This window comes from Arachis stenosperma, chromosome 9 (genome assembly GCF_014773155.1).
Source record: "Arachis stenosperma cultivar V10309 chromosome 9, arast.V10309.gnm1.PFL2, whole genome shotgun sequence".
Lineage (NCBI taxonomy): Eukaryota > Viridiplantae > Streptophyta > Magnoliopsida > Fabales > Fabaceae > Arachis > Arachis stenosperma.
Genome location: NC_080385.1, coordinates 41794 through 69202, shown reverse-complemented (window position 1 = coordinate 69202; position 27409 = coordinate 41794). Strand labels below are relative to the sequence as shown.

General features: G+C 34.5%; 2 protein-coding genes across 2 annotated transcripts; both read left to right on the top strand.

Moving 5' to 3' along the window:
- The first annotated feature begins 458 nt into the window (after positions 1-458).
- Positions 459-16883, top strand: LOC130950445 (transcriptional adapter ADA2a-like). The gene is made up of 13 exons (XM_057878934.1): positions 459-618; positions 8758-8813; positions 8890-9077; positions 10996-11061; positions 11177-11302; positions 11372-11444; positions 12205-12265; positions 12345-12400; positions 12489-12566; positions 13805-14027; positions 14743-14953; positions 15601-15900; positions 16587-16883. Exons 1-13 carry the CDS (start codon positions 566-568, stop codon positions 16779-16781), a joined length of 1686 nt encoding a protein of 561 aa, XP_057734917.1. The 5' UTR covers positions 459-565; the 3' UTR covers positions 16782-16883.
- A 2032-nt stretch (positions 16884-18915) lies between these two features.
- LOC130951683 (uncharacterized) lies at positions 18916-25291 on the top strand. The gene is made up of 6 exons (XM_057880386.1): positions 18916-19333; positions 19573-19884; positions 19977-20025; positions 23252-23531; positions 24138-24216; positions 25032-25291. The coding sequence occupies exons 1-6, from the start codon at positions 18992-18994 to the stop codon at positions 25197-25199; spliced, it is 1230 nt and encodes a 409-aa protein (XP_057736369.1). The 5' UTR covers positions 18916-18991; the 3' UTR covers positions 25200-25291.
- Positions 25292-27409: the final 2118 nt, after the last annotated feature.

Here is a 27409-nt window from a genome sequence, read left to right as displayed (position 1 = left end):
CTTAAAGGCGTGGGAATGATGCAACACATATGTAGTTGCATGGGTCAATCGTACCTGACATTTCCAAAAGTGTGAGTGGAACACTATAACAGTGTATCTTTGGGAAGACCTAAAACATAGGTATTACCAGGGTGATGTGAAGAGTTGGTTTGGACATTCTCGGAAAAAATGTTTTTTTAATGAAATTTTTTTAAAAAGTTTTTATAAAAATAGAAGTGAATAAAATAAGATAAAAATATTTTTTTTATTTATTTATTATATAAAAAATATTTAAAAAAAATTAAAAAATATATATTATAATTTTTCAGAAAAAATATTTTTTAAATTTTTTAATATTTTTATTTTTATTATTAAAAATTTATTAAATATGTAAAAAATAATTTGTTTTTATTAAAAAAAAACTTTTTTTTATCGATTGAACACCCAACCAAATACTAAATTTTGAAAACCCTTCTACCAAGTACCAAGTAAGTAGTAAGTAGTAACTAGTGGCCGAGGGATTGAGAAGCACCCTCTTGGACTCTGTGCTATCCCCGTAAGGTCACACTGACTTTGACTGGGTACAATGGGTCGGTGCCGAGCTGCTTCGCGCCCTGCGGACGATGATCCCAACCTAAGGTTCGTTTGCTTCTTCCGCTGCACCATTGCCTTTGCCTTTCAATTTATTTGCCTGTCTTTAATCATATTCATACTACGAAGTGGAAATTTCATTCTTTCATGGTCTTTTCAAACAACTACTTAATTTAGCATTCTGTATGATCTATCTCCTGCACCGCTCCATTTTTTTTCTTGTGGTTGAACAAGGAAAAAGAAAACTGGGTAATTAGAGTGTTTATGGTGTTCGTTAATTACCAAGGGGTTCCTTTCTTCGTGGGACTTAAGCATGATATATGATGCAGGTGCTCTTTTGCTCTTGCTCATGTGATGCTTATGCCTAATTTTCTTTCTAATTAGTTTAGAATTTAGATGTGTTAGATAATGTATTAGGACCTGATATTTATTTATTTCTGTTTTATGCTTATGTGTATGATTCAGTTAATAGGGTCAAAGTTATTAGTGGCCTCAGAGGCAAGTTAGTTTTTTTTATTCAGCTAGTTTCTAGTTTTAAGGAAGTGGAGTCCTATTCTTAAGATAGTGGAGTGAGTGGTTAGTTTCCTTTTCTTTCTGTTATTGTATTTAACAGTTTATTGAATAGTGGTAGAGTGTAGTTTTTTTTTGCTTCTTCAGTTCTCTAGTGTTCAACTCTCTCTCTCTTTTTCTCTGAACATACAACAGTTCGAGTGTGAGATCTGCAATACATTGCAGAACAGTGAGTGAGAGTGTGTGAGGATTGAGTGAAACAACAACAAATTGGTATCAGAGCCTTAAGTATCTTAAGGGCTGTGGTGATGGAAGCTTCATCAACAACTATTGGGCTAGCAGGCATTGCTCCTCCAATCCTTGATGGGAGCAATTATCATGTCTGGCAAGTGAGGATGAAAGCATTCCTTGAAGGAGCTGATCTGTGGGAGGCAGTGGAGGATGACTACGTGGTGCCTCCATTGGTTGTCAATCCAACTGCAAATCAACAAAAGCTCTACAAAGAACGTGTGACTAGAAAAGCCAAAGCAAGATCTAGTCTCTATGCTGCTGTTACTCCTATTATTTTTAATAGGATTATGAGTCTAGAATCTGCAAAAGATATTTGGGATTTTTTGAAGAAAGAATATGAGGGCAATAAGAAGATTAAAGGAATGAAAGCAATGAACCTTAAAAGGGAGCTAGAAAGAGTGCAGATGAGGGAAAATGAATCAGTTCAAGAATTTGCTAATAAACTCCTAGACTTAACCAATAAATTGGCACTGTTGGGTACTGATCTTGGAGAGGAAAGACTTGTCGAGAAACTCCTGTGTTCTGTACCTGAAAGATTTGAAGCTACTATAGCATCTCTTGAGAACACAAGAGAAATCTCAGAGATGCCATTTGCTGAAGCAGTTAGTGCTCTTCAAGCACAAGAACAAAGGAGGGTACTGAGGAGAGGAGATGAGCCAGTTGAAGGTGCAATGCAGGCTAGGGTGAAGCATGGAAGTGGTGAGAAGAAGAAGCAAGGCAAGCAGTTTGGTGCTCAACAGACCAGTTTTAGTTCAAGTGATGCACAAGTGAGGAAAAGGAGTGATGAAGCCTGCAAACACTGTGGAAAGAAAGGTCATCCTTTCTTTAGGTGTTGGAGAAGACCAAATGTAGTCTGCAGGAAGTGTGGGAAGATGGGGCACATAGAGAGAATCTGCAAAGAAAAGAGCTCTCAACAAGGAGAGGCTCAAGCAGCTGCAGGTGAAGTGGAGCAATTGTTTGCTGCTTCAGGCTTTGTGTCTCAAGTCTCACGTGATGGATGGCTGGTGGACAGTGGCTGTTCCAATCACATGTCAGGAAATGAGGCAATTTTCACTAATATTGACAGATCAGTCAATACTAGAGTGAGAATTGGGAATGGTGATCATCTAGAGGTTGAAGGAAGAGGCAATGTGTTACTTGAAGGCCCTGGAGGAATCAAGCTGATGTCTGATGTCTACTATGTTCCCAAGATAGATCAGAATCTTCTGAGTGTGGGACAGTTAGTTGAGAAGGGCATGAAGATTGTGTTTGATAAGAATGAATGTGCTATTGCAGATGAGGAGGGCAAACTCTTGTTTAGGATCCCTATGCAGAACAAAACATTTGCATTCGATCCTGCAAGCAAAGAGAGCAAAGCTATGGCATGTGTGCAGGGTCAGGAGGAGTTGTGGCATAGAAGGTTGGGTCACTTTCACTATAAGGGATTGCAGTTTATGCAGAGGCATGGTTTAGTTGAAGACTTGCCTCAGTTGGGAAGTGAAGTGTCTGATTGTGAAGTATGTCTGCAAGGGAAGCTAGTAAGGAAGCCATTCCAGAAAACAAGATGGAGGGCCAAGAAGAAGCTTCAACTGGTTCACTCAGATGTTTGTGGGCCTATGCCTGAGGAGTCACTGAACAAAAGCAAGTACTTTGTGACCTTCATTGATGACTGCACAAGATTTTGCTGGGTCTACTTTCTCAAACAAAAGTCAGAAGTTGATGAAGTATTTCTGAGGTTCAAACAAGAGGTGGAGAATGAAGCAAATTGTAAAATAAAGACAGTGAGGAGTGATAATGGTGGTGAGTATACCTCAAAAAGGTTCAAAGCCATCTGTGAGGATTCTGGCATAAAGCAGCAGTTTACAGTTCCTTATACTCCCCAACAAAATGGGGTGAGTGAAAGGAAAAATAGAAGCATTGTGGAGATGGGAAGATGTATGCTACAAGGCAAACAACTACCCAAGAGCTTCTGGGCAGAAGCAGTAAATACTGCTGTCTTCTTGTTGAATAGGTTACCAACCAAAGCTCTCAACAAGCAGACATCATTCGAGGCATGGCACGGGTACAAACCAAAGGTTAGTGGACTAAGAACATTTGGTTGTCTATGCTATTACTTAACTCCTTCAATCAGTAGAGACAAGCTTGATCATAGAGGTGAGGCTGGTATCTTTGTAGGGTATAGTTCTCAGTCTAAAGCCTATAGAGTGTATTGTCCTGATGCACAAAAGATTACTGTGAGTAGAGATGTGATTTTTTGTGAAGATAAAAATTGGGAGAGGGCAGTATTTGAAAAGAAAATGGCTGACAATATTGTAGTTGAAGCTAATGTGCAGAATGAGGATGAGTTAAATGAGGAAGCAGATCTACAGAATGAGTGTGAGCTGATTGAAGATGAATTGATTGATCATTTGCCTATGCGAGGTACAAGACCACTGGCAGAGGTCTATGCCAGATGTAATGTGGCTCTCCTAGAACCAGGAACAGTTGAGGAAGCAAAAGGAAGTGTGGAGTGGGCCTCAGCTATGAAAGAAGAACTGAGCATGATCAACAAGAACAACACATGGCAACTTGTATCTAAGCCTGATCACAAGAAGACTATAGGTGTCAAATGGGTTTTTAAGACAAAATTGAACCCAAATGGCACTGTGAACAAGTATAAAGCCAGGTTGGTTGTGAAGGGATATGCTCAAGTGAGTGGGGTGGACTACTCTGAAACTTTTGCTCCGGTTGCTCGCATGGATACCATCAGATTGCTACTAGCTGTTGCTGCACAGAAAAGGTGGACCATCTATCAGCTGGATGTGAAATCAGCTTTCCTAAATGGTGACCTATCTGAGGACATCTATGTAGACCAACCAGAAGGATTTGTTGTTAAAGGCCATGAAGACAAAGTGTATAAGCTGAGGAAAGCCTTGTATGGGCTGAAACAAGCTCCCAGGGCTTGGTATAGCAAAATTGATTGTTATCTACATCAGCTTGGGTTCCAAAAGAGTCTAAGTGAAGTCACTCTGTACTACAAACAGAGTGAGAGAGGCCTTGTGGTGGTGTCTATCTATGTCGATGATCTGCTTGTTACAGGAGAGGAGGAGAGTGAGATAGTGAAGCTGAAGGTAGGACTGATGAAGCAGTTTGAGATGACAGATTTGGGGAGAATGTCTTACTTTCTTGGCATGGAGATTCAGCAAAAAGAAGGTGAGATATTCATCTGTCAGAAAAAGTACATCAGAGAGGTCCTAAAGAGGTTTGAAATGGGAGAATGCAAGACAGTCACTACTCCTGTTAATCAGAAAGAGAAGTTAAGCAAGAGTAATGTGCAGAATTCTGAGCATGAGAATGAGTACAGAAGTCTAGTAGGCTGTCTAATGTATTTAACAGCTACTAGGCCTGACATTCAGTATGCAGTGAGTATTCTATCGAGGTTCCTTCATTGTGCAGCTAAGGAACATCTTACTGCAGCAAAAAGGGTGTTGAGATATCTAAAGGGGACTCAAAGTTATGGTGTGAAATTCAAAGCAGTTCCTGAGATGAAGCTGGTTGGTTTTGTAGATAGTGACTGGGGTGGTTCGGTGGAAGACATGAAAAGCACAACGGGTTTCTGTTTTTCACTTGGATCAGGTTGTTTTTCCTGGAGCTCAAAGAAGCAGGAAGTTGTAGCACAGTCTACAGCTGAAGCTGAATTTGTGGCTGCAACTGCAGCTGCAAAGCATGCAGTATGGCTCAGGAAGTTACTCTGTGATTTGGGGCTGCAAGAGAAAAGATCAACTGTGTTGTATGTGGACAATCAAGCTGCAATTGCAATTGCTCAGAATCCAGTCTTTCATGGCAAGACTAAACACTTCAAGCTGAGATTCTATTATCTGCGTGAAGCACAACAGGAGGAAGAGGTGGAGCTGAAGTATTGCAAGACAGATAATCAGATAGCTGATGTCTTCACCAAGCCTCTTGCTGTTAGTCGATTTAGTCAATTGATTCATGAAGTTGGAATGTGTCCAGGTCTCTAATCCAAGGAGGAGAAATGTTAGATAATGTATTAGGACCTGATATTTATTTATTTCTGTTTTATGCTTATGTGTATGATTCAGTTAATAGGGTCAAAGTTATTAGTGGCCTCAGAGGCAAGTTAGTTTTTTTTATTCAGCTAGTTTCTAGTTTTAAGGAAGTGGAGTCCTATTCTTAAGATAGTGGAGTGAGTGGTTAGTTTCCTTTTCTTTCTGTTATTGTATTTAACAGTTTATTGAATAGTGGTAGAGTGTAGTTTTTTTTGCTTCTTCAGTTCTCTAGTGTTCAACTCTCTCTCTCTTTTTCTCTGAACATACAACAGTTCGAGTGTGAGATCTGCAATACATTGCAGAACAGTGAGTGAGAGTGTGTGAGGATTGAGTGAAACAACAACAAGATGATCTATTGTTGTTTCTTCTGGACCAAAGACTTGGGGAATGAAGGGAAGGGCTTGAAGAGTAAATTGAGATACTTAAGGTGTGTTTGTCAGCTGGAGTTTGGAGAAGGGAAGCAAAGGAAGGGAAACGAGTTAATGCTCACTTCGGTCCAGTGCTTGAAGAGTAAATTGAGATTCTTAAGGGGTGTTTGTGAGCCAGAATTTGGAGGGGAAAGGAAAGGAAACACGTTAATGCTTACTTTAGTTCCTAATGGCACACTCGTGTGATTCCTTTTTTTATTATGTAGGTTTCAATAGGTCAAAATAGTTCCCGTAAGGCCGTAAGTGGCAAATGTGAGTCAAATGAGTGGCTCAAGAGACTTTCAGGGGACTAGTTTGAGTCATTTTTGTTACTTACAGGGACTTATTCAAAACCTACAAAGACGAAAATGATTCATGCGTCTACTTAAATGTACAAAAGTGAGCATTAACCCAAACGGAAATGTTTGAAGAAGGGATAGGATGGGATGAGATGGTCTTTCATTTCCTTAATGAGAAATTTATAAAATAAATGAAGGGGTTACTCTTCCACTTTGGCTTTCCAAACTCCTCTATCCATAGTGGAACTTCTAGATATCTTGACTTTTGAATTTCATAACTCAAAAAAGTTCCTTTATCTATTTATTTAGAGGATCTGATGCTGTCTATGGCTACCTGCTTTCCACAATACATCGGTTTCTTGTGGTGGACTTGGCTGAAGTGACTACTAATATGAGAAAAGTTTATGAAAGGATTCTTTTCTCCATTTCCCCTATTTGTTCTATGCTAATAAGAAGTAATTAAAGGCTTCTCTTTTAGAAATTTGATTAAATGAAATAAACGTGAAAATTAAAAAACATCAATGTGATCTAGTTATTAGTTACCTTTTGATACTTTTGAGTTGTGTATTATCTGGGGACTTTTTGTTTGACCTATGTTCAGCTACACATCTTCATCCATTTATTTATGTATGGAAAGCTTGAGTTGGAAGCGTTTGTGTTGAAAGGATGATTATACATAGTCCTACATGTTATTGACGTGTAAAAGCAAAACAGCATTGTATTTTTGCTCCTAAAGAAGCACATGTATACAAACTTCATTTTATTCTTTTTGAAAAATAGCATTATTTTCCCAAATGTGATAATAAATATATCTTACTATAAAGGGCTCGGTCTATCATTGGACCCAAATCACTGGACAATGAACATCCATGAGATTTGTGGTGGAAGATAAGTGATTGGGTTGATAGGATTTAGAGTGTTCTAAATCAACCATAAGTGAGGGTTTATGTACTAGGATTAGAATTTGGGTAAACTATTGAGTGTTTATTCATATAGTCTTCACCAATCAAGGTGAACCTTCTTTTGATTTGCACCTGAACCTATGCCTATCATTCACTACAGGTGAAAACTGCGTCTAACATTAAAATGTTATTTTCTGTTTTTTATGTTACTGTTTGGCATCAAATTGACGTAAAGCTTTTGGTCATCAATTTTTTCCCTTTAATAGCACTTTTTCTTTTGAAGGGGATCACTTGTCGTCCTATATCTTTGTATTCTTCATCTATCCATCTTAATAAACTTTTTCTTTTGTCAAAAAATAAAATTACATTTCTTGATAATTTTGTTACTGTACTAGGTTGCGACATAAAACTTGAGCCTACATCTAGGTGGGTGGAATAGATTATTGAATTTCATGGTGGAAAGGTATTGGCAAATATATGTTGATTATAATACGGGATAAGGTCATAAGGGGAAAATTTAGGGTCTTTTAAAAGCTAGGAAATATGGGTTGCGGTATGTTTAATGCTTCCTTTGGTTAAGTTGTGAAACATATGTGGGAAAGTATTGTTCACACTGAAGATGTGAGGGATAAATAAAATGCTTGTTCAATTAGGTGGTTGCATCTCGAGGCTTGAAGAGGGAACAACGGGGACAAATGACAATCTGAAAAGTTTGTGCTTGTGAACTCCCCTCCCTTGCGAGGGGAAGCTTTTATGAATAGAGAGTGTATGCTTGTTCCTGGTCTGCATATATTTTCCAGTAAGACAATATTTGAATCTTCAAATGACATAGAATTGGCTACATTTATCCTCTAAAGATCATTATCACTGCACAAACATCTCAAAGATCTAAAATGGTTCCATATATTTCCGTTTAGAGGACTAGTGCATAAAGGCCTCCTAGTCAAATTGTTTGGGTTCTTGAAAGTTCTTATATGATAATGGTAATATTTGGAGGACTTCTGTCTTTTATTTGGTGTAAAGCTGATGATCTGATTAGAGGTCTTCCCCCTCTGATATATTAAGATTAGTAAGCTACACTTCATTGAGAGCTTTTTCGGTTTATTGTTCTTGTAAGGAGGATCTCTAATCCTCTGATCTTTTTAAAATATAAAATAAAAGATATTTGGAGAAATAATTTTATAGTTCCTATTTCCTTTGTGGGGTAAAATATGATTTTATAACTATTAATTTTATTCACAAGGTGATCAAGGGAAATCTATATGTAAATAGTCTCACCGTAGACATGATGCATAATAGGACTCAATAGCATCATTTGATCTATGTAGCCGACTGCACCTAGTGGGAATGTGGAATAAGGCTTTGTTGTTGTAATTTTATTCACTGAGCTTACATAATAGGAAAAGGGGTAGTTGTTGCATTATTATTAAGGAAAATAGTAGTTGCCCCCTTATATTATAACTTGTGAACTTTAGCCCCTGCATTCTTATATAGTGCAAGTTGGCCTCGTGTATTAAAAAAAATGACACACATTCAAGAAAAAATGGCTTATTGAGCTGCACAATTAGGAACTTGCAAGGAGTCAATTTGCACGAGCCTAAGTTTTGGTGGTGTAAAGTGTATATGGGGATTGATTTGCAGCTTTTTAAATGTAAGGTTAAAGTGTATATTGCCAATATTTAGGGGGTCTAAAGTGCCCTTTTGCCTATTATTTCTCTTGTAATGCTATTTCATTGTTTGTCATTTTTAGATCCAAGAAAAAAAAGGCTGCTTTGAATGTAGAGAATTTAGACACTTCATCCCCAGGTGATTTTTCATTTCTGTGTTCTCCCTTCCTTGCAAAAGGTCCATTATCATAACCTATAATAAGACCATTTTATAGATGTGGCAGCTCAAGGAGTAACTGATGGGAAAGGAGCTTTATACCACTGCAATTATTGCAACAAAGATATTTCAGGGATGATTCGCATTAAGTGTGCTGTATGTCAAGATTTTGATCTCTGCATAGAGTGTTTCTCTGTTGGGGCTGAAGTGACACCTCACAAAAGCAATCATCCATATATGATTATGGTATGTATTGTTCCTTTCTTTTATTTGATTTGATGTATTACTTTTAAAGAGTTAGAGTGATCAATACAGTTTTGGTCTCAGTTATCACAGCCAACTAAATGTCCGTTGCTTTCATTTTTTATACAGAATAATCTATAGGTTGATTACTTACTGGTTACATCTTTTTTTTGAGAGTTCTCAACACATCAGAGTTAGACTAAGAATAATCTATTGTAACTCTGCTAAAACAGATTTCAGTTATGCAATGATACAGATTGTTCATCTTCTGAATCTCAAATTCTCTTATTACAGTTTTCTAGATTGTCTTACCTTGTCTTACTAAATGCTAGATTCTAGCATTTGACACACACTGGACATTGACATGTGTCTTGCTAGTTGTTGGCATCTCATTATCTTTTATGGTGTAAATTTAAAGTTACTTTACTGAGTCATTTTCTTATTACCATATCTCTTGCTTTGCTTTCACAGTTGATTATTTAAATTTTAACCATAAGGAGTTACATCTTCATCCCTCCCCCCCGCTTTCTCTTGAAAATACTGTCGATATACTTGATTGTAGTTTATTTCTGCTAATATCAGGATGTTGGCAGTTGGTACTATGGATGTTACGAAAGGTTGTTTCCTTCATTTCCATCTTTTGAATATAATTTGTCCTCAAGAAAATCACAAAATGAGCTAAATGCTAGAGGCTGCTCTAAATTGCTTTAGTGGCGATACATTGTTGCTTGACAACACTGATTGTTAATAATTTGAAGAATAGTCTATTGTGAGGAGAATTTCTTATCGACCCATCTATCATTCTCCTCTGTCTAGACTCTAGATCATATTATCCGGAAAAGAAAACTCAAAGATGGGTTACGTTCACTATAATTTTATGTTATCATTGTGCGTTGTGCCATAATATGCACCATTCAGATATGCTTTAATGATAGAAACCTAAGTAGAATTACTAAACTTTACAAGGAAGATATTGTGAAAAGCAAGAGAGAAAGAGAATAAGGTGGATCAGGGGAATGAAATGGGCTTTGATAAAAGTCTGCTGCTGTCTAACTAACTGCTGAGCTGTGCTTTAGTAATTGGACTTGAAGAAATTATGAGAGATACCAGTGAAAAGGGCAATATTTCAATGGGAGCGAGGTTTGTCGGGGTATGCAAGTACTGGGTGAGGAGTTTTTGGAGATAGCAAACTCTATATCAAATTAAATTGGCTATCAATTTATGTCATTATTTTCATTCTCCAGAAAAGAGATTGCTGTGACCTTGTTATTGTCCATAATTCTTAGTTAACTAAGTGAACATTGTCACTCACTCACTCTTGTCCTGTTACTTTTTTCTTGTACCTGTCTTTATATATCTTTTATGCAATAACAGGTGCATTTCCTAACTTTCTCCAGAATGTTCAATAATCTCTCGTTTGTTTCTTGCCACTATATATTCACAATAAGAAAAATCTGGATGAAACTTTTCTCAATTCTTTCTCCCACTCATTCAGAGATGGTGGAATCTCGTCTTAGGTGGTTTGTACATGTTGGGAGAAGACCAGAAGACATCTAGTCAAGAGGAAAGATCATATGGGATATAGCCTGGTTGGTTACGACTAGAGGGAGAACTAAGACCCTAAGTGAGCTAATCTAAAGAGATTTAGGCATAAATGGACTTAGTTCAAAAATGATTCCTGATAGGGTGTAATGTCATTGTTTGGTCCATGTAACCAAACCAACTTAGTAGTGCAAAGCTTTGTTGTTATTGTTGTTGATGATGTTTGATACCTTGATCAAATCAATAACATTTTATTGAAAGTAATAAATTTTGCAATTTTCCTTTTTTGTGAGGTTGCCAGCATCAGTGCTTCAATGTTCACGGTTAAGAGATGTTAGTACAATAGTTTTGAGTTTCAAAAGAAATATTTTTCTTGCAGGATAATCTATCTTTTCCCCTTATAACTCCAGATTGGAATGCAGATGAAGAGATGTTACTTTTAGAGGTACTCCTCTATTTTCTTTCCACCTTTGCATAATATGTTAAGAGATGAAGATATACTACTTTGTTTGTTATGGATTTGCCTAATGAAAGTATGAAACAAACTTATTTCATTTTAGGGCATTGAGATGTATGGATTTGGGAATTGGAATGAAGTTGCTGAGTATGTTGGGACAAAAAGCAAATCTCAATGTATTGACCATTATAATGCTATATATATGAATTCACCGTGCTTTCCTCTCCCTGTAAGTGTATTTGAGAATGCTCTCATTGCTTTCATATTTGAGTGGTCTAACTGTCACATGCACACCCAGGATTTGTCACATGTTATGGGAAAAAACAAAGAGGAACTTCTTGAGATGGCAAAGGGACATGAAGTCAAGAAAGGTTTGTTTCTATATAATTTAAAATCACAGTTTTTGGAGATTATGTATGCAACTTGTGATTAGTTTGTTCGATTCCTTAAGCTTTGGAGACCAAGTGGTTGGAATTTACATTCCGTAGTAATAATCTGTTTATTGTTCCTTCGTAACCTCTTTATGTAGTTTAGTCCCATTCAACTTGTTCCAACAGTAAATAGTAAACTTATACTTCTACTGATCATTGATGACAAATTGTGTTGATAAATAGAAAAACCTGTCTGTTGTGATTGATATAACTTCATCTGGTTAGCTTACTTGGGAAACTATGCTTGAATTGCTTTAAAGAGATACACTCTTGGCACTAGTACGTGTAGTACATTGTACCACAGATTCAAATATCTTATTTTGAGTCATCTATTCTCATAATACAATAAACACGTATCAGTGTTCCCTCAAGCTGGCTCACATATTGAATATGCATCAAGCTTGTTATATATGTTATTGCTGCATCCTGGAATGATAATAGGAGATAGTGAATATGCCAATTGGTCATAAGAGGTAACAATAATGTGGTGACTTCTTTAGGGACCATCCTTTTGTGACATGACAATCAATTTCAACATGCTTCCGTGCATTAACGAAAGTTAGAATATTACAAGATGCATGCTTTTATGCTCCTAAGTTGTCGGTTTTATGTTCCAATATAAAGTTTCTTGGCTGTTAATGTAATAAGCGTGTTATATTTTTGTCCCCCCCCCCCCCCCCCCTCCTTTTCTCCTGCACAGAATGCCCGGCAACTGCAAAGCTTACTCTGAAAGAAGAACCTCCCTTGTCTGAGGGAATAAAGTACACTTCAGCTATTTACACTGATTATTAAAATTGATCATGTGTGATAAAATACTAATTCTTTGGTGTAACATCTCAGCTCTGAAGAATCTAATAGGGCAGAAGTCACTAATCCAACATCTATGTTAACCTCAGGTACAATATATGCCTTAAGGAAAGTCTATATAATTGTTTGCTAGGATTTTCTTATTAGTTTTAATTTATATGGATTACATTGGTTCAGTATGTGGCAAAACTTACTCAAGTACGATTAAGAAGGCTTCCAATGTGAGCCAGAATGCAGATGGAGTTAAGGTGGAAGGTATGTATTCTGATGTGTAATTCTAGGACCAATATGATGTTACGTTATCTTTCAATGATCTGATTGTTGTGTGTTAAATTTTTGTCCATCAACTTTTTGGGTTACTATGACTGCTGAAGGTTTGATACATGATACATAATACATGATAAGGCACAATGGCGTCATTTGTTTTATGTAGTTGACCCCACCTAGTGGGATAAGGCATTGTTGTTGTTGTATGACTGCCGAAGGTATTCAAACTAAGGGGTAATTTATTTTTAAAACACGTGCAGATCAGATTCCTCAAGATTCACTCTCATACAACCTTAAGCTATTAGGTGAACATGCTCATGGGTAATTATGTTAATATGTCGCTTCATATAATGACCATTGGGTTTAAAGAGCGGATGGTGGAACATGCACGAGCTAAGCTGTTGGAGATGAGGATTCAACTATTGGCCCCTTTGTTCTGGAAGCTGTTGCGAATCATGCCATGCTAAGCAGCAACTCTCTTGAATGCTTAAGCTTTTAGGCCCACATTCATGGTTTTTATACTTTTGACACTCTTGCACCTCATTTCTTCTATCCTGCTATGACTAGATGCTTCGAATAGTCCAATCTTTCTTTCCTTCCCCATTTCTTTCCTGGCATAGTTTCTACAGCTGTGAATGCTATCCATAGCTTCATTGCCCAAAACCTAAGATTTAGGTTTCTCATTTGATAGACAAGCTGTTGCCTTAATAATGTCAGATAATCTTATGGGTAAAGGATCTGTTAGAGTATTTGGTGAAGTAATGCTGGTACACATATCTATTTTGATAATAGCAATTATTACTAACATAAGTGTACTTGGCATGTGTGATAGATAAAAGCTATAAAAAGCACACCCTGTGCACAAGTATCCCTCGCGGGGGACGGGTTGCACCCAAAGGGTGTAATAAGATAAAACGATATATAATATAAAAACTATTAAAACTAAAATTTTAGTATTAAAGCAGTTTAGCTTTGATTAATATGGATTCTCAAGTTCTTTCTTCTGTTGCCAAAGGATTAATATGAATTATTAGCTAAGGTGGATGCGACACTGATGTTAATTTTGTTTTGTAAAATTGTTAGGAAAGGGATTGACATGCTTGGTTCTATGGTTTATCTTTGCTGTCATTCTTGTATTCTGATTCACTTTTGATACAGGTGGTTATGTCTTTTTATACTTCCATGAGTTCAATCTCTGACTCTCTCTCTCTCTCTCTCTCTCGTAGAATATCAATCAGATCGGAGCATTGGAGAGAAGAAACCGAAGTTATCTGGCAAAGTTGAGCCTTCTATGACCGAGTTGAGTGGATACAGTTTTAAGAGAGAGGAATTCGAAATTGAATATGACAATGATGCAGAGCAAGTATTAGCAGATATGGAATTTAAGGACATCGATACTGAGTCTGAACGTGAAATGAAACTGCATGTGCTCCGTATTTATTCAAGAAGGTACCTGTGCCATTCTTTGTGGTTAATTAGAAAACTAATTCTTCCTTTTGAAAGAAAACTAAATCGACCATTTAGAATCGTCTTTCCGGATGAAATTATGGTTGAAGAACTCTTGGAATGAATAGAATATTCATATTTTTAGAATTATAGGATTTTTAAGATGAGACATCCAGATTGCAAATTTTGTTCTTCATTATTCCTTAGGGATTATATGATTATTGAGTTGTAGTCACATCCTTTTTGTTTATGTTTGTTTTTAGCATGATTGCTTTGAAATATTTGCTTGCTTATTCTTAAGCTAGAACAACTGTCATTATTGAGAGTAAATTGTTTAATATGCATGAGATTTCTCATTAATTCCATTCGAAAACACAATATTTGGATTTCCATGTAGTCATGTACTTAATTTCTTTTCACCTGACACAAGGACTCCTTTCAAGTCTTACTAACACTGATAAAACAAAATTTATATGCTCCTTGGAGTTTTGCTTTCTTGAATTACATATTTTGGGGGGATCGATTAACTATCAAAGATGGAAATGGGGTATTGTTTCCCGCATTAGAAATCCCTTCTACTGAGGTGGTGCAGTGCAGGATTTTAGCTTACCATACCACCTCGTTTATTTGGTATCAATTTTCTATAGTTTTTGGATCTCAATTTTGTTTTTCATATTCCTCCATTTCCTATTCTCAACTATGGGAAAATGCTGCACAGATTAGATGAGCGGAAGCGCAGAAAGAATTTTATACTTGAAAGAAATTTACTTTATCCTGATCCATTTGAGAAAAGTCTCTCTCCTGAGGAGGTTGAAATATGTCAGCGCTATAAGGTCTTCACACGGTTTCACTCGAAAGAAGAGCATATGGAGTTGCTCAAAAATATTATTGAAGAACACAGGCTTATCAAAAGAATACAGGATTTGCAGGTATAAAATTCTACTATTTATTCTTGGTGGAGCCAACATACTTGTCATTTTCTATGATATTGAAAATGATGAGATTGGACATTTCTTGTGAAATCGAAGAAAACTGAATGGAGGAAATAAGAGAAAGGACTCATGTTATTTCATTTTATCTAGAAGGGGGTATATATACAAATATCTATCACCTACTATCTAAATACTTAACTAATAACTACCAACTACATGCTGACCTGACTTTGGACATAGTCAAAGGTTCTAGGGAATACCTTTTGATGGATTCAAATTTATAGTCCTGTTTTCTCAAATGCTTGTATTTTTTGTGAATATATGTAGGAAGTTAAAACAGTCGTGAACATGGTTTTCTCGGCTAGGGGGAGATTATTCAAATATGCAGTGGGGTTAGCGATTTTTACTGCATCCTTGAATTTTTGTTAGTTGTAGTTAGGTTTTTGATAGACTTCATGCTTCAGTCTATCTGAGGATAACTTAGATAAGGAAGAGTATAAAGTAATAATAAGATGAAGGAAAGGTGGGTGGCTATTGGCTACACTTCACAATTGTGCTTCATGAGTAAATGTTATCCTGTGGTGAACGATTCTCTTTCGAAATGGACACTGATATAATGCCATTTCCATTGAATTATAATTTAGGAAGCACATACTGCTGGCTATCAAACATCTACAGAGGCTTACAAATTTATCGAACAGAAGAAAAAAGAAGCGGAATGTGTTGTTAAAGAAAATAATCATATTGGTGTTGGTGCTAAGATATTACCAAGACCGAATTATCTCAAAGGAGAACTTGATAGCAACTCACTGGGTCTTCATAAGGATATTACAGCTCCACTTTCTGGGGTGAAGTATCCAGCTGCGGCCATACAGGATATATCAAGATCTCTAGAAGAATGGGATATTAGTGGATTCGCCGGGTCTGAACTGCTGTCTGAATCTGTGAGTTCCCTTGTTTTAGATCACTTTATTTATTTATTTTTTCGTTTATGTTTGCCATTTTAACCTTACCTTTTCCTTTTAATGTCAATCTGATCCTGTAGAATGCATGACCTGTTTTTCATGGGGGCATTTAAGTTTGGGGGTGGATGGTTGGGGCTGGGAGTTTTGTTCCATGGGCTGCCTTTATGATATGTTTGCTCCGATTCAAAATACTTAAAAAAAAGAAAAATCTAGTAAAGATACAATTTTTTCTAAGATTGTAAATAAGATTTTAGTCTAACTTTCCAAAATGTTCAATATAGTCTCAAGACTACATTTTTGTGATTCAAGTTAGTCCTTCTGTAATCTTGGAGACTAAATTGAATCATGCTTACAATCTTACGGATAAAATTGAAGCTCACTCATCCAGAAAGATCTAGCATACTTTTTTAAAATAAATAAAAACAAACAGAATTAGCTATAAATAAGTAAACAATTGTATTTAATGATTATTGAATCCTCACATCATATTAAGATGTTATTAGAGAAGTTAACTAATGTTATCTTGGTAATAGAAATGGACAGTTATTTTAGAACTTCAATTTCTTCAAAACTTGATAGATATATTAAAACGGTGGGAGACGTCTATTTGAATTCGAGAGTGTTTGATATGATTTGTTTGTTTGTTCAACAATGCTGATTTTCAGGAGATAAATCTTTGTAATGAGATCAGAATACTACCATCACACTATTTCAAAATGCAGAATGTCTTATCATCAGAAATTTCAAAAGGCAACATATCGAAGAAATGTGATGCGCATAGGTTGTTCAAGGTCGAGCCAAGCAAGGTTGATAGAGTTTATGATATGCTTATAAAAAAGGGGATTGCTTCTTCAAATTGAAACTTAAATAGTCATATTTGCACATATATGTAATAGTTTGGAATATAAATATGTTCAAGCACTACATGTTCAGTGTAAACAAAGCACGGGTTAACTTATTTCCACATTTTCTATTTGTATAAGCTCTTATCATTCTAGTCCTCCTCTATTTGTTTCCACTAGAGGGTTCCTGTGTGTTGAACCGACTGTGGTAGAGGTTATGTCATGTACAATGTGTTGTATATAACCATGGTGATTGCTCCGGTGAAGATTGGTAGATTCTTCCCGTGAAGATGAGGTGCCTTGCTAGAATCCCCGTAAAATGCCAGCGCATGTGCAAACATAGCAGAATTGTAGGTGGAAATGGTTTTTGCCAGATCAAGTTCTCTAAAGTGAGAACGTTAGGATCTAATCATCTATGAATAAAAGTATTAAGATTTATGAGAATCATGCGGAAGCCTTGGTCAAAGGAATTGTAGAGCTTATGAGGAGAGATTGGAGGTTAGCATAATAGCTAGAATATCGTTTTAATTCTTAAAATCTTTCGATATTACGATTTTAAATAAGTTAATTGATTTTACGAAATTTTTACTAGTTTTAACGATTTTAAAATTTAAATCTTATTAAGATTTTACGTTTTATGTATTTAATTTATTTTTTAGATTTTATGTAAAATTTTGATTTTTACATACACAGAAGGAAATCGTGGAGCAGATTGAATGGCCGAAGAAAGTTTAAAAATGCAACAGGTTTCCACTTTGTGGACAGCCCACCATGCAATCTTAGGATGATTATTGTAGAAGACTGTAGAGGGGTTTCATTTCCCCGTCTTGTGCCTGATCTGTAAGCTTTGTTTTTCTGTTGGGCTTCTAAGCCCCGTTAAAACACCGAAAAAAAAGTAATAAGATTTATATTTACATGATAATATAAATATAAATCTTAAAAAAAAAGATTTATATTTACAAATTTAAAAGGCGGTTACACCATTATTTTCATTTTATCAAATTTTTATCGAGTAAAATTCACTTTTTCGAAATTTTTTAAAATATTTTTAATATTTAATTTAATTTAATTTTATCTCTATTGTTAATTTGTTGATAGTCAACAACCAATCAAACTTTTTTGTTTCTAATTCCATGAGTAATTCTTATCATCATCATCTTCACTTTTTAGTTTTTACTCTTCATTGTTACCATCACCATCACGTTCATATTTAAAATTATATCATTTGTACGTATCAAAGGTGCCCAAAATAATTTTGCTCATTGATGGTAGAGTTTGTATTAGTCCTCTCTTCATACGGTACATTTTGTTTTCATGTCTCTTTTAATGTGAGTGCTTTTTAAATTAGTACTTTTTTGTTAAAAGTATTTTTTATTAGTGTCTCTTAATTAATATGCTAAAAAAAGGTGTCATGATGATAAAATAATAATATTTATATAAAAAAAAGTAAATTATTAAAATGATATTCAAAAATTTTTATTATTAACTAAAAAAATCTTAAAAAATATTAACGATAAATAAATAAAAAAAATTCAAAAATATAATAAAAAATATAATATTAAATATATATTCTAAAAATAGATTTTAAAAATCAAAATTTGATACAAATTTTATAATCATTATTAGAAATTAATTTTTTTATTCTTTAAATTTAGTAATTTATGTAAAGTGATTTTTTTTAAAAATTAATGTGAATCACTATATTTTTTGAAAAATAAAAAATCTAATAATTAAATTTTATTTTAAATTATTTTTATAAATCTTTTAAATATTTATTCAAATATTTAAACAAAAATTTAGATCAAATAGATAAATTATTTTTTAAATATGAATTTTTTGTTATTTACAAAAATATAATATTTATTAATTATTTTTATCGTATTTTTAAATTATTTAAAAATTATTTTATCGATAATATATTTTAAAAAATAAAAAAACCTAAATTTTTGGATTCTAAATTAATAATTAACACACCTAAATAATTTTAAAAGAGTTGTATTTTGATGTTAAAATGGCTTAAAAAGTTAGTGAATAACGCACAAAAATTAGTACACTGCCACGTCGCAAAACTTAGGCAACACGCTGCTGCTTCAAAGTTCAAAGCTCAAACAGTTGGGACACGACGCCTTTACAAGCCTACACTACAACACCATCACTCCACACTCCACACTCACTCGTATCTCGCCTTTTCCTCTCCCTCTCCTTCTCATTCTCCTTCTCCACCCGCAATGCCGCCGGAGAACAAACTAGCGTTGGTGCCTCAGCCGAGCTACACCACCGAGTTCAGATCGTTCAACGACGATGCGTGGTACTCAGTGGCCATCTCTTTGGAATCCCAAATGCAGCTCAGAATAAAATACTCCAATTTTTCCGATGATCACGACGATGTATTTGAAGCCTCTCAGTTCGAGACGCAACAGAAGCTGGATCTATTCATAGAGCGGTTCAGGCCCCTCTCAAGGCAGCTCCAGGATTACGAATGTCATCAGCTCCGTCAAGGCGTCAGGGTTTGTGCCTGCCACCGCTTCAGCAACGACGACGTTCGCTTCTACGACGCTGAGGTTGATTCGGTTAGTTTCCTGGGTTCTTCTCTGCATCACATTGTGTTCGAAATTCAAATGAAGTAAAAACAGAGTGAGTTTCTTTGTTAATGCATTCAAACATGTGCACCAAGAAGAAATGTAGAGGAACTCAGGGAAGTAAAAGTTGGGGGAAATGTGCGTTGTTCTTGTGAATCATATGTATTGCTTAAAGCCATAATTTTACATTCTTGATTGAATTACTTCTTCTATTTATCATGCTTTCATAGGTGCAACAAAATGAGCATTCTTTTGAAGCCGGAGAGGAATTGTGCTCTTGCAGATTTGTACTATCGTGGTTGCATGGGCCAAATGATGGAAAATTAACCCATACAACCATTGATAGTATTTGTTTGGTTCAGCCTGTGGTAGAGCTGGATCCTGTACTTACTTCATTTCTAGTGGCTAGGGAGACAGCAGAATGTCTTCTGGCTCGTCCGATCTCCATGGCAAAGGAAGTTTTTGGACGTGAAATTGTTGTATCCTGCAACGAACGCCCAACTACTGTTCCTAGGCTGGGTTATTTTGAACGAAATAAGAAGGTATGACCATGCTAAAGTAAATTATAATAGCAGTTCAAATTCCAGTTCTTAGATGCCTTTTCAGAGCGTGTGACATTGTGCATTCCCCTCAGGAAAAACGACGCGCCAAGCGGTCTGTTGTGAAATCTGACACCTCTGAAGGTAACGTTTATGTGCAATAGAGTAGATAAACAATGTGCCACTCATGTCATTCGCTAATTTTTGTTTAATGTATGTGGTTGTCTTAACTTCAACCTTTATGATAATGTTAATTGATAAAATTAAACACCTGGGGTGTTCTGGATCACTTTATTTGATTAAGTCTGAAATAGTCAATAAAAAAATGAATTGAATAGGAATTGGTTAGATTGACACTCGAGATGGATAATTAAAATTTTTCTTAAAGATGCTGTTATGTTGGCAGATAGTAAGATGAAACTCTATTTTGTGATATTTGGTTTCGATACATTTTTTTAATGTTATTATAAAGTTGTATAGTTGTATATTAATCACTTGAGACTAGCAAATAGATAACTAAACTGTTTTGATGTCCAAAATGTGATAGTTTTGTTCTGCTAGCCCAGATATAGCCAAGGTGAAATGAAGCATAAGCGATATAGTTATTCCAAATAGATATATATTTCCTGGTTTGCTAGTTTGGTGAAAGATGGCTTGAGATTGATAATGTTCATACTCATTTTAATCTTTAAAATTTGATATATTTTGACAGAGCAATTTCCTGTGGTACAGATTCTAAGTTAGGATTTGATGTGTGTGAACATGGATTCATGAAATGTTTTGTTTCTATATGCGTGAGGATATTTGTCCACCATGTTGGGCTATAGTTAGCATTGACTCAATAAGGAAATAGGATTTGGTACGGCTTCTTTAGATCCAGTGGAAAAGGGATAATAATGCATGTAGGGGCAGAGCTAGGTTGAATTTTAGGAAGGGGCCAAAAATTATTTCGCAATAAAAAAGAGATTAAAGTAAAAAATTTAGGGGGCTAACTTGAAAATTACATATTATCTATAAAAAGATATTGAAGATTATTATGTGGCAGGAAAATTTGGATCTTATGTTATTATGTGGATGTAAAGAATGAGGTGTAATCTTGTACAAAAGGATGGCTATGATAACTTTTTTGAAAGTACCACTAGATCATTTTGATAATAACCAAGTAAAATTCTAGCTAGCGTAGGCGGTTATTTCGATTATAAGGAGTTTAAGAATTTAGTAAAGGTTGAATCGGAGTTTTTCAAGTATGTACTTGCATTTTTTATAAGCATTTTTTAAAGTTTCTTTGGTCACGTTTGGTTCTAAGAATAGGACAAGACAAGACATTGAGAATAAGATATAAAGAACAGAAACACAAAAGTTAGTGTTCCTGTATTTTGCTTTGTGATAAACTAGAACAAATTATGAAGTCTAATTTATTTTCATTCAAAAAACTTGGAAAGAAAAATATAATAATAAAAAACTAACAAGAATAATGAAAGAAGTTGTGTCTCTTGTTATTGTCTCCGTGTCCTTCCTCTCAGGATGGATACAAAATACACTAATTCAGTGTCTCTTGACAGAATGTCTCTATCTATGTCTCATTTGCCAAACATGATTTTGTGTCTCTGTGTCCCTGTCTTAGTGTCCCGTGCCTATAAACAAGCGCAGTCTGTGTGTCAAACATCAGATCTTGATATTCTTCTACCACATATTGCATTATATTGGCCTTACACTCCCTACATCAATGTTACTTTACTCTGAATTTTTACTTCTAATTCTAAAAGCTAAATCGGATTTTGAGTTGTTGGTGTTGATTGATACATATTTGGAATGCTTCTTAAATGTTTATAAATTCTTGTTTTACTATAGTAACAATTACATGAAGAGTTGAGCTCATTGGTGTTCCTTATATTACACATATTCTTATGAACAAGGATACTCCAAATTGACTATGCTTCTTGACGAATGAGCTGATTCACTTTTCTATATTATAGAAGGAAAAATTCAATGGATTCACGATTTATACAAAAGGATTTAGTGCTTGTTTGGGCACCATTATTTTGATAAAAAAAAAGATATTTTTTCAATGAAAAAAGATCTTTTTTTATTTTTTAGTGTGTTTGACAAATTTCTAGTAGTAAAAGTAAAAGCACTAGAAAAATCAGGAAACCATCTTTTTTGAGAAGCTGTTTAGGGCTTGTTTGGGTGAGCTTCTAGAAAAAGATCTTTTTTTGAGTTATCTATTTTTAAAAGATCTTATAGAAAAGTAGAAGTAATTTTATGTTTTGGTATCTCATGCAAAAAGATCTTTTTATCTATCAATTATGTTTGGGTATAATAATATAAAAGTATTTTTTTGTTTATTTATTACATGAAAAACATCTTTTTTTTTTTTAGGGAAAAAAATCTTTTAAAAAAAAGATGTAAATTACAGTTTTGCAAAAAAGATGTTTTTTTTTTATTTTTCTAGTGATTTTACTTTTACTACTAGAAATTTGTCAAACACACTAAAAAATAAAAAAAGATCTTTTTTCATTGAAAAAAGATCTTTTTTTTTATCAAAATAATGGCATCCAAACAAGCACTAATTTACATCTTTTTTTAAAAAGATGTTTTTCATGTAGTTAAAAAAAGGTACTTTTATATTGTTATATCCAAACATAATTGATAAATAAAAAGATCTTTTTGCATGAGATATCCGAACATAAAATTACTTTTACTTTTCTATAAGATCTTTTAAAAAAAAATAACTCAAAAAAAGATATTTTCTTAGAAGCTCGCCCAAACAGACCCTTAAGATGTTTACTTCTGATTCACTTTTCTATATTATACGTTGGATTCGAGGGTTATTATGTGTATATCTGGCACTTGGAAGAATTGAAAGACTAAATGACATTGTTACCTGATGGGTTCACTTGCACATTTAGGAAACTAAATCATAAGATGTGCTTTATTTCTTTTAAGGAATTCCTTGATTATCACAAATGTATCATAATGTTTGAGATGCTCTAGAAGATAAATGTGCACTAAGCTTTCAAAATCATGTTTTGGAAAACAACTATGTTATGTGTACACAAAAAATTAGTTGTCAAATCAGTCATTCGTTTATCGTACATGTTAGAATACAAAATACACATTTAAAATAAGTCAAACAACACATGTATTTATATACAAATTCATAATAGGTTGATTTTTCATGTGCCCATAGTATTTTTGTTTGGGAGATGCATGAAATTGGCATAAGTATGAAATTTTTTATTTATGTTTAAATTTTGATCTTTCTTTCATTCTATATATTTTTTCCTTTTTTTTTATTATTGTGTTCTATGTTACTAATCTTCCAGCATTTCCTTGGTTTTCGCTTTCCCTTTTTCATATTGGCTTACAGTCAGACGCAGACGCCAACGAATGGGAGAGAGCGATCTAGAAGGGTTGAAAAACCAGTGTGCAATATTGATTGGCAATGTTGAGAAGGAGTTGGGTCCATTAGCTGTTGCCAACTTCCTACATACACACATTGAAATGTCGCCTCGGGTTTTCATTTTTCCGAGTTGTTCATCAGAAATATATACCAAGGCTGCCATTGTTCTAGATACTGAAAAAGATTTTCAGAAGCTATGTGAATTTTTAGATAATCACAACCACATCATAACATCTTCAACTGGCAGGTAACTTTATTATTATTATTATTATTATTATTATTATTATTATTATGTTCAGAAAAGGAAATTTACTTTAATTCAAACACAATATTTAGTCTTTTTACATTTGATAATATCAAATATTATTTGTGTATTATTAGCCAATTGAATTATTAGCTTGGTGACACTACAAAAGAGAGGAACTTGTGTTCAAATATGTATAGGTGAGGTTGCCCGCATAGATCAAACAACGCAATTGCATCTTATTATGTATCATATTTGTAGTAAGTTCATTTATGCTCAAGTTTCTCTTGATCACCTTGTTCAGAATCATTTTGGGTTTTCTTTTTCCCCTGACCATTAGTCTATCATCCATCTAATCAATCTTTTTGAGTACTCCACTGGTCTTTCTCCATATATTCAAATCTCTTAAGATGGGATTCTAGCATTTTTTCCACAATAGATGCTATTGCAACTCTCTCTTGTCCCCGTTTCTTATTTTGTCCAATAGTGTCTCATCCATCTAAATATTTTCATCTTAGTCACGTTAAGCTTATGTTAGTCTTAAGGGTACCTTTTATTGCTTATGTCTTGAATTTCACTATTTGCCATGTCTTGACTGTCATTTTCCAGGCCATGGGTGATTATGGAAAAGTTAGTGGGGCTGAAAAAAATTAAAGCGTCACTAGGAACATTGTTGCCTGAATCCAAGGTAGGCGAATTTCTTATCCGTTTTCTGGCAGTAGCCAACAGTGAGAATAATTTTAAGGCTTGTAGTGACATGACAATTGTTCAAGACTAAATAATTGTTTCATGTAAAATTAATGCACGAAGAAATTGTTATAATTTATTGGGTAAAGTACTATATTGGTCTCCAACGCTTAGGCCAGATCCTGTTTTGGTTTTTAACGTTTTAATCATTCTATTTTAGTCTAAAAAAATTTTAACATGGCCTCCATATAGTCCTGCAGTTAACCCTTGCTTCAATAGGTAATGTACATACCTTCAAACGTCGTTCTTCAAAAACCAAAGGCTTTCGCACTGCCTGCCTGAGTGGAATCCACCTACAAACGAGCAGCAGTGTGATCTCTTTCCCTTATATTGTGTTTTGTGTCTCAACACAGGAATGGTTAGATGCACTCTAAATACAAAAGTGTAAACGACCACTTATACTGGGACTCTCCGTTAACTATTGAAGCAAGGGTTAATGATAGGACTATATTGATGCCATTTTAAATTTTTTGGAATTAAAATAGGACGATTAAAACGTTAGGGAATAAAATAGGATCTGACCCAAACGTTGGGGACCAATATAATATAAGTAGATACAATTTCTTTTTACAATATTATCCGGTGAAATTCATTGTTTTGAGATAACTTTTAAATTTGTAAATGTGAATGATAGTTACATCTGTTGATATGATGATATATAAGTGGATATGTATACAATTTTTTATTTGAAGTAATATTTGAGAAAGGTAGTTATTTTTGTTAATATAACAATACTTACGTTAGTTGGTTTCACAGAATCAAAATGGCAGAATGGGCAACCATCTGAAGGTTGTTCCATCAGGGACTCGAGAATTTAAGACTGCCAGTGACCACAGAGATTTGTTTTTGGAATTTACTAATCACCTAAAGCAACTATATAAGAAGCTAGCATCAGAGGAGAGATTGATCTATGGTAGTTTGTGATAATTGTTCATATTTTTATCACCAGTTTTGTATATAATTTTTTGTTGACAGTTGTAGAAATAACTATGTCTATTAGATTGTTGACATTTGACACTTCGGATTTTTTTAGTATAGTTAAGCTTGCATGAAATTCTTGAGTAGTTGCAAAATTTTCGAGTAGTTACATAAAAATCTTTTATAATACTATTATTGCAATTAAAAAATAGATTGGACAATCTCTAATTCTAGCCATTACAAACTTATGTACACTAAATTCATACACACAATACTTAAGGGTTCCATTGACTTGGCCTAGTCAATTTCGAATTTGGGTGCACTTGTTGCACATGATGACTACTAAACAAATCAAATTACATTTGAAACACCATTGCCAATAAAACTTAGTAAGGGGGTTTGTGAATAAGTGATTGTCTGATAATGAGCAAGGAATATTCGTCTTTCTGCTAAACAGGGGGAGACTTGGAAAGTTCAACAAATAACAATATTGTAGTTATTATTTGTAATGACTAGAAAAAAAAAAAAAGAGTAAATAGCTAATATGGTCCTGTCCATTTCCACAAAGCATAATGTGACTTTTAACAAGGAAAAGGAAAAATACAACCCTTAACGTTATTGTTTTGACACAATGCAAATCCTCCGTTAAAAACTCCACTAAATGCAAACTGTAACCCAAGAAATTAATTTAGCTTTACTTGTAATCTGTGGGGGCTTTTAAAACCCAACAAATTCTATGCAGCAAAATGACCAACCATCATTGTTATCACCACCTTTCTCTTCATCATCATCATCATAACTTCTACTTCTACTTTTATTATGTCACCATACCTCATTACCATCGTTATCTCCTCTACACCAACACCAACACTAACATCATCAACATTAATATCACGAGATCATTTTTCATCTGATGTTATTTCTTTTTTCTTTTTGAATAAACTTCATATTGCATTTACTTTTTTTTTTGTATATTTATTTTCGACAATGATCTTTCTCCACTTAGACCACCACCAATAAAAGAATTTTTTGAAAAATATATTGATTTTAATAGTTTATTTGACGGTCTTTTTATCAGAGGGGGTCACCTTTTCTCGAAATAATAAGATCAGTAGTTGTATTGTCGGCTTTTGTTTTTTTTCATGCATGAAAATTTATGATGCACCGATACTGACACGAACACGAAACACGATATGATACGGGTAGGCTTTGTCGTCCACGATTTCCTATGCCCGAAGCTCTGCCGTCCGCGATTCACGAAGTCTGGAGCTCCACCATCCATGATTTATCGCGCCTCAAGCTCCGCCATCTCTCACCTCCCCGAGCGTCACTGCCTTCATTTGGCCAGTGTCATAGCTGACCCACCATCCGCTCCTCCGAATTTTATGGTGTTTTTATCCTCTTCTCTAACCCTCTTCTTGGTGGTACCATTTTCTACTTCTATGTTCTCTTTTTTTTTCTTGTATTTTATGATGCTGGTGATCCTAGTGAGGGTAGTGGAATGGAGTGGTAGAAAGAGAGATGGAATAGGGCAAAAAGAAGAGGTAGAGTGGGAGTGACAGCAACAATGATGATGCAGCGGGTGAGATTGGGTGGTGGATACGGGTGGTGACAGAATAATGAGATGGAAAAAAAGAATGGGGTAGGATGGGTGTGATGGTATTGATAATGATGACAAAGATAGATTAGTAATTTCATTGAAATTTAACTGTTGACTGGATGAATAAACTATTGAGCAAACGTTTGAGTTACTTTGTCAAACGAAATATATTTTTCGGGGGTCATTTTGTCAAAAACAAATGTTGAGATCCGTTTTGTCAAAATCTGAATGTTTCGGATGTCAAAATTATTATTTACTCATAGTTTATACTATTTTTCTTTATTATAACATGTTTTCTTTACATCATATTTTATTAAACTTGAGATATTAACATAAAAAAATACTAAAAGGATAGTAGTAAGGTATGATAGCACAATAAGTTAGAGAGGTAAATGTTATAATGATGAAGATGAAAGGGGTGTTGCCGTGGTGGTAGTAACGATGATAATTGGTCTGTTAAAATTTGACAGACTTTTAAACAAATGCTTCGCATTGTCTCAAAATAATAATATTATGAATGTATTATTTGTAGTTTTTTTGGTTAAAAAAATCACGTTCAAGAAAAGAAAAGAAGAAAACGGTTTAATAACTAAATCTTAAAATTATCATTTCAAAC